General features: G+C 50.3%; 1 protein-coding gene across 1 annotated transcript in view; it reads left to right on the top strand.

Moving 5' to 3' along the window:
* LOC132581821 (A.superbus venom factor 1-like) overlaps positions 1–10,053 on the top strand; it is a 138,095-nt gene that overhangs the window by 839 nt on the left and 127,203 nt on the right. The window contains exons 2-3 of the mRNA XM_060253234.1: positions 1,796–2,065; positions 6,156–6,229. Of these exons, the coding sequence (XP_060109217.1) occupies positions 1,796–2,065; positions 6,156–6,229 (344 nt within the window). The remainder of the gene's footprint in view (positions 1–1,795; positions 2,066–6,155; positions 6,230–10,053) is intronic.

Raw genomic sequence — 10,053 nt, 5'->3', positions numbered from 1 at the left:
GATTGCTGAAAAGCAGAATTCATTCTGGGTCACAAGCCAGGACCGGATCGACATATTTTTTGAGGGGGGGCGGGCAAAATTAAAAATGGTGTCCCTTTATGGGCCATCCTATTTATGGTCCCATAGAATATAACGAACTCCATACCCAATTTGGCACGTCCCCCTCACTCCGTCGGCACCCAGGGCAAACACCCCCCTCTGCGCTCCCTAGATCCAGCCCTGCACAAGCAAAAGGACATCTGATATACCCAATACGGTGCCCACGTCAACACCTTTCCTGGGGCCCGCAAAATGCTTTTAAACAGCAGTTGGACCTATTTGGGGCTTTGAAACACCAAAACATGCAAACAACTTCCAGCCCAAGGATCTTCACTTTTTGACGGAAGGTAAGCTGCAGCAGCCATTTTGTTGTTGCCTCCACCGTGCTGTGTCAGGATTCCAGGTCCCAGTGGGGTTTCCCCCCATTTTGGGGGGGGGCTTTATTCCACTGCCAGCCAACTGGGGAAAACCCACCCCCAAACATGGACGTTGCTGCACAACGGCTTCACTTCCTGATGACATCATCACATTGGAGACATCGCACAGTGACACTCTGGTTTTGGGGCAACTCTATGGTTTTGAAGTCAAAAAAACCATTGTGGTTCGTCAAACAACCAAAGGGTCATGCACAATCTCCTGTTCACTTCCCAGAACGCCCCCCGCCCCCCCCCAACCCCTCACCGTGAGACCAAGATAGGGTTGCCAAGTTCAATAGAAGAAATATCTGGGGATAGAGCTGCCCAATCCCCAGGTGGGGGCAGGGGATCCCCCGGTTTGAAGGCCCTCCCCCCGCTTCAGGGTCATCAGAAAGCGGGGGAGGGGAGGGAAATGTCTGCTGGACACTCCATTATGCCTATGGAGATGTATTCCAATAGAAAATAATGGAGAATTGATCTGTGGGTATCTGGGGCTCTGTGGGGGTGCTGTCTTTTGAGTTAGAGGCACCAAATTTTCAGTATAGCATCCAGTGCCTCTCCCCAAAATATCCCCCAGGTTTCAGAAAGGTTGGACCAGGGGGTCCAATTCTATGAGCCCCCAGAAAAGATTCCCCTATCCTTCATTATTTCCTATAGAAGGAAGGCATTTAAAAGTTGTGTGGTTCCTTTCAATGTGATAGCCAGAACTCCCTTTGGAGTTCAGTGATGTTTGTCACACCATTGGTCCTGGCTGCACCCCTAATGTCTCCTGGCTCCACCCCCAAAGTCTCCTGGCTCCACCCCCAAAGTCCCCAGATATTTCTTGAATTGGACTTGCAACCCTATCTGGGGACTTGGGGGTGGAGCCAAGAGACTTTGGGGGTGGAGCCAGGAGACATTGGGGTGCAGCCAGGAGCAAGGTTGTGGCAAGCATAATGGAACTCCAAAGGGAGTTCTGGCCCTCACATTTAAAGGGACCGTACACCTTTCTCCATGCCTTCCCTCCATTGAAAGAATGAAGGACAGGGGCACCTTCTTTGGGGCTCGTAGAATTGGACCCCCTGGTCCAATCTTTTTGAAATTGGAGGGTATTTTGGGAGAGGCACGGATGCTATGCTGAAACTTTGGTGCCTCTATCTCAAAAAACAGCAACCCTCCAGAACCTCAGATACCTGTGGATCTATTCATTATACTCTATGGGAATTGGTCTCCATAGGGAATAATGGAGCGCCCAGCAGACATTCCCCTCCTCCCTCACTTTCTGATGAGCCTGAAGCAGGGGGAGAGCCTCCAAACCAGGAGAATTCCTGCCCCCTCCACCTGGGTTTTGGCAACCCTAGAGCAAGAGGAGCTGGAAACCCTGAAAGGTGCCCACAGGTTCAGAAGGATAGTACCTGGCAAACTCCTGCCTCAGTTAATTCTCTTGCTCCCTGCTCTCCCTGTACAGGTTCCCGCCAAAGACATGAAGAAGGATTCCAAGGTGAACCAGTATGTGGTCGTCCAGGCCAGCTGTCCTCAGTTCCAGCTGGAGAAAGTGGTTCTGGTTTCCTTCCAGAGCGGCTACATCTTCATCCAAACAGATAAGACCATCTACACCCCTGGAAGTGCAGGTGAAAACTTCTCCTCCGCTGGAGGGGTTGTGGAACAGAGAGTTGGGGGGAGATTCTGTGGAAAGGAGGGGCAAACGAGGAGGAAGTCTGAGGAGGAGGGAATTGTTAGTGAGGGGGGAAAGATAGTAGCAGGTTTGTAGCTCCCTGATGAGGACTCGTGAAAGCCCCAAAGAGACACCCCCTTCTAAGCAGTGTGGATTGTAGGGTTGTCAAGTCCAATTCAAGAAATATCTGGGGACTTTGGGGATTGGAGTTAGGAGACTTTGGGGGTGGAGCCAGGAGCAAGGTTGTGACAAGCATAACTGAACTCCAAAGGGAGTTCTGGCCATCACATGTAAAGGGACCATACACCTTTTAAGTGCCTTCCTTCCATTGGAAATAATGAAGGAGAGGGGCACCTTCTTTTGGAGCTCATAGCATTGGACCCCCCTGCTCCAATCTTTTTGAAATTTGGAAGGTATTTTGGGGAGAACCACCAGATGCTATGCTGAAATTTTGGTGCCTCTATCTCAAAAAACAGCCCTCCCTACAAGCCCCAGATACCTGTGGATCAATTCTCTATTCTATCCTATGGGGAATTGGTCTCCATGGGGAATAATGGAGTGTCCAGCAGACATTTCCCTCCCCGTCCCCGCTTTCTGATCTCCTTGAAGCAGGGGGGCCTCCAAACCGGGGGATCTCCTGACCCCACCTGGGAATTGGCAACCCTAGTAGATTGTGGCCTGAGGGGAAAGTGGGGTTTTGAGGGAGCTGGCTGATTTATACTTCCCTTATTACTTGATGGCACCTTGTAGTTGAAATATCTGGCCATCAACATTTAACAGGAACTTTAGAATGGCACCGGCTGCTCTAGGCATTTCTGGGGAACCTCGGTGGTTTTCCCAGACACCTCAGCATTTTGGGAGGGAAAACTCTATGGTACACGGGGGACTTGACAACCCTGCGGCAGGGTATAATGCCATAGAGTCTGCCTTCCAAAACGGCTATTTTCTCCAGGGGAACTGTCATTTAGAGACCAGTTGTTGTAATTCCAGGAAAAACTCCAAGCCCCATCTGGAGACTTGCAAACTTTGCCATGGTGTCAGAAGCATGGAGACTGAGCTCCATGTTCTAGACTAGACTAGACTAGAGCTTCATGTTCTAGACTAGATACAGTGCTGGATTAAACCCTGTGGAGGCCCCTAGGCAGTCAGAATCTTGGGGGGGGGGCCTTGCAAATGATCTCAGAGTCTGAGTGCCTGCCTCACTGCCCATGGCCCCTGCTGGAGGGACCTTCTTTAAAAGCCCCTTTGACTAAGCTGAGGGGGAGAGGCAGAGAGAGGCAAATTTGGCGATGACGCCAGCATCAGCCACACCAGGCAAGTCAAGCAAAGAGCAGCTCAGGTTGAGGAAAGGTTGAAGGAGCTGGGGACGTTTAGCCTGGAGAAGAGGTGGCTGAGAGGTGACAGGATCACCATCTTCAAGTCCTTGAAGGGCTGCCCTATAGAAGATGGTGTGGAATTGTTTTCTGTGGCCCTGGAAGGTAGGACCAGAACCAGTGGATTAAAATTGAATCAAAAGAGTTTCCGGCTCAACATTAGGAAGAACTTCTTGACTGTTAGAGCAGTTCCTCAGTGGAACAGGCTTCCTCCTCGGGAGGTGGTGGACTCTCCCTCCTTGGAGGCTTTTAAACAGAGGCTGGATGGCCATCTGACAGCAATGAGGATCCTGTGAATTTAGGGGGAGGGGTTTGTGAGTTTAGAGCGGTTCCTCAGTGGAACAGGCTTCCTCCTTGGGAGGTGGTGGGCTCTCCTTCCTTGGAGGTTTCTCAACAGAGGCTAGATGGCCATCTGACAGCAATGAAGATCCTATGAGTTTAGGGGGAAGTATCTGTGAGTTTAGAGCGGTTCCTCAGTGGAACAGGCTTCCTCGGGAGGTGGTGGGCTCTCCTTCCTTGGAGGTTTTTCAACAGAGGCTAGATGGCCATCTGACAGCAATGAAGATCCTGTGAGTTTAGGGGGAGGTGTCTGTGAGATACCTGCATTGTGCAGGGGGTTGGACTAGATGACCCTGGAGGTTTCTTCCAACTGTATGATTCTAGGATTCTATGATTCAGTTGCTGGCTGCTGGTGCAGGCTAGGAGGGGTGCAAGCAGGGGGAAAACCAGAGAGAGGGGGAGCCAGCCCGGGGCCCCTAAAGGTATGGGGGCCTATAGACCAGTGCCTAATTGACCTAATTGTTAATCCGGCTCCGACTAGATGATCCTGGAGGTCCCTTCCAACTTTATGATTCTATGATTCTTTACTCGCACGCTGCATGCACACCCCATTGCTTATTTCTTCTAAATCTAAGAAAATGTTATTTAGGGTTGCCAAGTCCAATTCAAGAGATATCTGGGGATTTTGGAGGTGGAGCCATATGCAAAGTTGTGACAAGCACAACTGAACTCCAAAGGGAGTTCTGGCCATCACATTTAAAGGAACCGCACACCTTTTAAATGCCTTCCCTACATTAGAAATAATGGATAAGGGCACCTATTTTGGGAGCTCATAGAATTGGATCCCCTGGTCCAATCTTTCTGAAACTTGGAGAGCATTTTGAGGAGGGTCATCAGATGCTGTGCTGAAAGTTTGATGCCTCTACCTCAAAGAACAGCCCCTCCAGAGCCCCAGATACCCTCAGATCAATTCTCCATTATACCCTATGGGAATCGATCTTTATAGGGAATAATGAAGTGCCCAGCAGACATTTCCCTCCCCCATCGCCATTTCTGTGGACTCAGAAGTGGGGGAGGGCCTGCTCCCACTTGGGGATTGCAATCAAATTAACTTGCTGGCCAGATGGAGGCAGCAGTGTTCCAATTTTGTGTATAAATTTGTGAAAGATCGGAACATTGTGAAATTCTCTACACATATACCGCAAGTTCTGCAAGACGCTCCCTGGAGGAAGGACCTGGTGGTCCGAAACGGACTTTACACTGCTAGCTGTCTGTTGGAGCTCTTTTTGGATTTATGTCTTAGATTTATTTATGATTTGGAATATCCAAATTCCAAAGCAGCACATCATAAATAAATCCAAGACATGTTTGTGTGGGTGTGGGTGTGTGTGTACACACACACACACACACATACATACATACAGGCCTTGGATTAAGCAGCTCACAGGAGCACAGCTCCTGAACCTTTCTGAGGGTTCCCCCTCCTCCTTCCCACTTTGTCCATTCAATAGTAGGTGTGGTTGCCTAGCAATCCCTGGATGAGCTCCACCACCTATTTTTCTACAAAACGACCCCTGTGTGTATGTGTGTGTGTGAATCCAAGACATGAATCCAAAAAGAGCTCTCTATAAACACACACACACACACACATAAATATGCACATGCGGTATGTAAAATGATGAGGTTGCTGAATGGCGCTTTTTTCTTGTATGAATCACATTTTGTAAATATATTTTTCACAGAGTGGTTTTGATTTATTTGGTTGCAGCTTCATTCCTCTGTGTAGCCTATTGTGTATCCCCACCTGCGGACAGGCATCTCAACTCATGAGTTGCTGCACTTCCAACTTCTTCAATGTAACACAGAGCAACCAAAGGTTCAAGTTTACCTTTCCTATGCAAACGACCTCTGAAAAGATTGTGCAACCAAGGGAGGATCTGGGCCCTTTTTACAGCCACTGCGAGCAGCCATGTTGTTCTGCCTGCTCCCCCCGCCCCCATTCAGCCTTAAAGACACAGACACACCATCCCAAGAGGAAGCCTTTCCAAGTGGAGTCTGAAGCCTCCGGAGGTGGAAAGGCACATGGTGGCTGTGGGGGCGGGGCTTCCCCCCGTTGTCCAGCTGACTGGGAGCGGGAAGGAGCCTGGGAAAGCGGGAGAACTCTCACTGGGACCTGGGGGATTGGCAAGCCTAGTTATTCTGGATCTTGGAGATTTCTCAGACCCACCTGGAGGATGGCACCCCTCAGCCTGCTAGCACTATTCCTCTTGTCAAACTTGTGAGGCCATTTTGTATTGATTTGTTAAGGTTGAAGTGGTCAAGGGATTCTCTTGACATCCCGAGCACATGAACCCAGCTACGTTAAAGCAGCTCATTATTCTTCTCTTTCTCAAGTGCTCTATCGAATCTTCCCTGTCGGTTCCCGCCTGGAGCCCGTGAAGGATCAAATTGTGAACATCAAGTTTCAGGTGAGAGCGGCAATGAAAGCATCTGTCCCTGCAAGGGTGGAAGTTGGCCGTGTGGTGAGGTGTGCTGCGGAAGTCTCTGGAAGGATCAGGAAAAGGGCCGCGGGGGGGGGGGGGAAGTAGAGTAGCCGGCGGGGGACCATCCTATTTTACCATAGAGTTTTCCCTCCCAAATGGCTGTAGCATCTGGGAAAACCATAGAGTTTTCCTGGAAAAGCCTAGAGTGGCTGCCGTGCAATGTCGCTGCTGTGACAATGTCGCTTCTGGGTGATGTCACCGCACTGGTGACATTGGTGGAGGTTCCCCCTGTCGGCCCAAATTGGGAACTCCAGCTTGGACCGGGGACTTGGCAGCCCTAGGGTGTTGCCAACCCAGTGCCTCTGGAAGTTCATGAGCAGGATATATTGTGGCAGATGTCCTCTCCTGCACTGCCCCTGACACTGAACATATGAACATATGAAGCTGCCTTCTACTGAATCAGACCCCCCACCGGTCCATCAAAGTCAGTATTCTCTACTCAGACTGGCAGCGGCTCTCCAGGGTCTCAAGCTGAGGTTTTTCACGCCTCTTTGCCTGGACCCTTTTTTAGTGGAAATGCTGGGGATTGAACCTGGGACCTTTTGCTTACCAAGCAGCTGCTCTCCCACTGAGCCACCGTCCCACCCGATAGTTGAACATATGAACATATATGAACATATGAAGCTGCCTTCTACTGAATCAGACCCTCAGTCCATCAAAGGCAGTGTTGTCTACTCAGACAGGCAGCGGCTCTCCAGGGTCTCCAGCTGAGGTTTTCCACGCCTCTTTGCCTGGACCCTTTTTAGCTGGAGATGCTGGGAATTGAACCTGGGACCTTCTTGCTTACCAAGCAGATGCTCTACCCCTGAGCCACCATCCCCTCCCCCTCAAACATATGAACATATGAATCTGTCTTATACTAAATCAGACCCTTGGTCCATCAAAGTCAGTCTTGTCTACTCAGACTGGCAGCAACTCTCCAGGGTCTCCAGCTAAGGTTTTTCACGCCTCTTTGCCTGGACCCTTTTTAGCTGGAGATGCCAGGGATTGAACCTGGGACCTTCTGCTTACCAAGCAGATGCTCTCCCACTGAGCCACCATCCCTCCCTAACATATGAACATATGAAGCTGCCTTATACTGAATCAGACCCTCTTTGGTCCATCAAAGGCAGTCTTGTCTATTCAGACTGGCAGTGGCTCTCCAGCTGAGGTTTTCCACGCCTATTTTCCTTGACCCTTTTTACTTGGAGATGCCAGGGATCGAGAAGAAGAAGAATTGCAGATTTATACCCCGCCCTTCTCTCTGAATCAGAGACTCAGAGTGGCTTACAATCTCCTATATCTTCTGCCCTCATGACAGACAGCCTGTGAGGTGGGTGGGGCTGAGAGGGCTCTCACAGCAGCTGCCCTTTCAAGGACAACCTCTGCCAGAGCTATGGCTGACCCCAGGCCATTCCAGCAGGTGCAAGTGGAGGAGTGAGGAATCAAACCCGGTTCTCCCAGATAAGAGTCTGCACACTTCACCACTACACCAAACTACACCAAGCAGATGCTCTACCACCGAGCCACCGTCCCTCCCCTAAAAGAAGCTTCGCCGGGCACAAGCATTGGGAGGATTTCGGGAGAGGGGTTGGCACTTGGCAGGCAGCGCTGGGGACCCTCTTTCTAGCCCAATCCTCTGACCCCCACCCCACCCTCTTCTCCCCCCAGCCCAGGACATAGAAGGGGAGGTGTGTGGAGATTCAGCCTAGGAATCTGTGAAGCCCTATTGAAGTGCTTCTGAGGAGGATCCATTCAGACTTTGTGCCCTAATTCCCTTTCTGAGTAGTGACTATTACTATTTCCAACAGCAGCGAATGCCATAAATTGTTCTTTGTGTGAAGAAGAACTTTCTCTGCTCCAACCTGTGTTTCAGGGTGTGTTCACCTGCTTGTCCACAGGAAGTTCACAGCTGATGAAGCTGGCCAGTTGTGGGACTTACCAGGAGAGAGAATGGCAATGTCACTTTCAGAGCACACTGGAAGTGATGTCATCATGTCAGTGATGTCCAGGTGACACTCTTGTGTTGGGACAAAAACTCTATGGTAGAAACTGTTTTACCATAGAGTTTTTGCTCAAATACCAGAGTGCTGCCCCGATGGCACAAGGTGATGACATCATTCCCAGCAGGGCTTTTTTTGAGCAGAAAAACAGTTCCACCTGGCTCAGCATCAGGGGGTGTGGCCTAATATGCAAATGAGTTTCTGCTGGGCTTTTTCTACAAAAAAGGCCTTGTGTGGAACAATGGTGCTGTCAGGGGGTGTGGTCTAATAAGCAAATGAGTTCCCGCTGGGCCGTTCCCACATAAGCCCTGTGTGGAACAATGGTGCTGTCAGGGGGTGTGGTCTAATAAGCAAATGAGTTCCCGCTGGGCCTTTCCCACATAAGCCCTGTGTGGAACAATGGTGCTGTCAGGGGGTGTGGCCTAATATGCAAATGAGTTCCTGCTGGGCTTTTTCTACAAAAAAGGCCTTGTGTGGAACAATGGTGCTGTCAGGGTGTGTGGTCTAATAAGCAAATGAGTTCCCGCTGGGCCGTTCCCACATAAGCCCTGTGTGGAACAATGGTGCTGTCAGGGAATATGGCCTAATAAGCAAATTAGCCTCTTGGCTCAGACTGAGTTGGCTGAAATTGAATCCGACGAAGATGGAGGTTCTCCACCTGGGTCGGGGCGGTCCGGGGAGAGAGATCCAGCTGCCGGCCCTTGACGGGGTACCACTGATATCGGTCCCTAAGGTCAAGAGCTTAGGCGTGCTCCTTGAGTCCTCCCTCACAATGGAGGCTCAGGTGGCAGCCACCGTTAGATCTGCCTTTTTCCATCTTCGGCAAGCGTGGCAGCTGGCCCCTTACCTGGAGCGCAACGACTTAGCGACGGTAATCCATGCTACGGTCATCTCAAGAATAGATCACTGTAATGCTCTCTACATGGGGCTACCCCTGACGCTAACCCGGAGACTACAACTAGTGCAGAACGCTGCGGCACGGCTGTTAATGGGGCTACCACGACGGGAGCACATTCAGCCAGTGCTGAGAGAGCTGCACTGGTTGCCTGTTGTGTTCCGAGTTCGCTTCAAGGTGTTGGTATTAACCTTTAAAGCCCTTTATGGTCAGGGACCTGCCTATCTACGGGACCGCCTTTCCCCATATATCCCCCAGAGAGCACTGCGATCAGGGACAAAAAATCTGCTGTCTGCCCCTGGCCCAAAAGAAGCCAAGTTACGCATAACGAGATCTAGGGCTTTTTCGGTGGCAGCACCAGAACTTTGGAACACCCTCCCAGAAGCTATAAGGGCCCTGCGGGATTTGTCGGCGTTCCGCAGGGCCTGTAAGACTGAACTGTTTAAACAGGCTTTTGTGGTTGGTTGAAAAGGGGCTGCCACCGGACATCCTACAGAATGCTGGTGATCATAGTCAGAAGTCAATACCGCCTATATTGGACTGAAACAGTGCTAATAGTTTAAAATTGATAAGTAAATTATGGTTTTATATGTTTTATTGAATTGATTGTTTTTATGATGTTGTAAGCCGCCCTGAGTCTGCTTGAAGAGAGGGCGGGATATAAATGTAAAGTAATAAATAAATAAAAATAAATAAATGAGTTCCTGCTGGGCCTTTCCCACATAAGCCCTGTGTGGAACAATGGTGCTGTCAGGGGGTGTAGCCTAATAAGCAAATGAGTTCCTGCTGGGCCTTTCCCACATAAGCCCTGTGGGAACAATGGTGCTGTCAGGGGGTGTGGCAGGACTGAATCTACGGGCGTTTTCGCACTC

This window comes from Heteronotia binoei, chromosome 13 (assembly GCF_032191835.1).
Source record: "Heteronotia binoei isolate CCM8104 ecotype False Entrance Well chromosome 13, APGP_CSIRO_Hbin_v1, whole genome shotgun sequence".
NCBI classification, from domain to species: Eukaryota; Metazoa; Chordata; class Lepidosauria; order Squamata; family Gekkonidae; genus Heteronotia; species Heteronotia binoei.
This window is presented reverse-complemented; position numbering and strand designations above follow the sequence as displayed.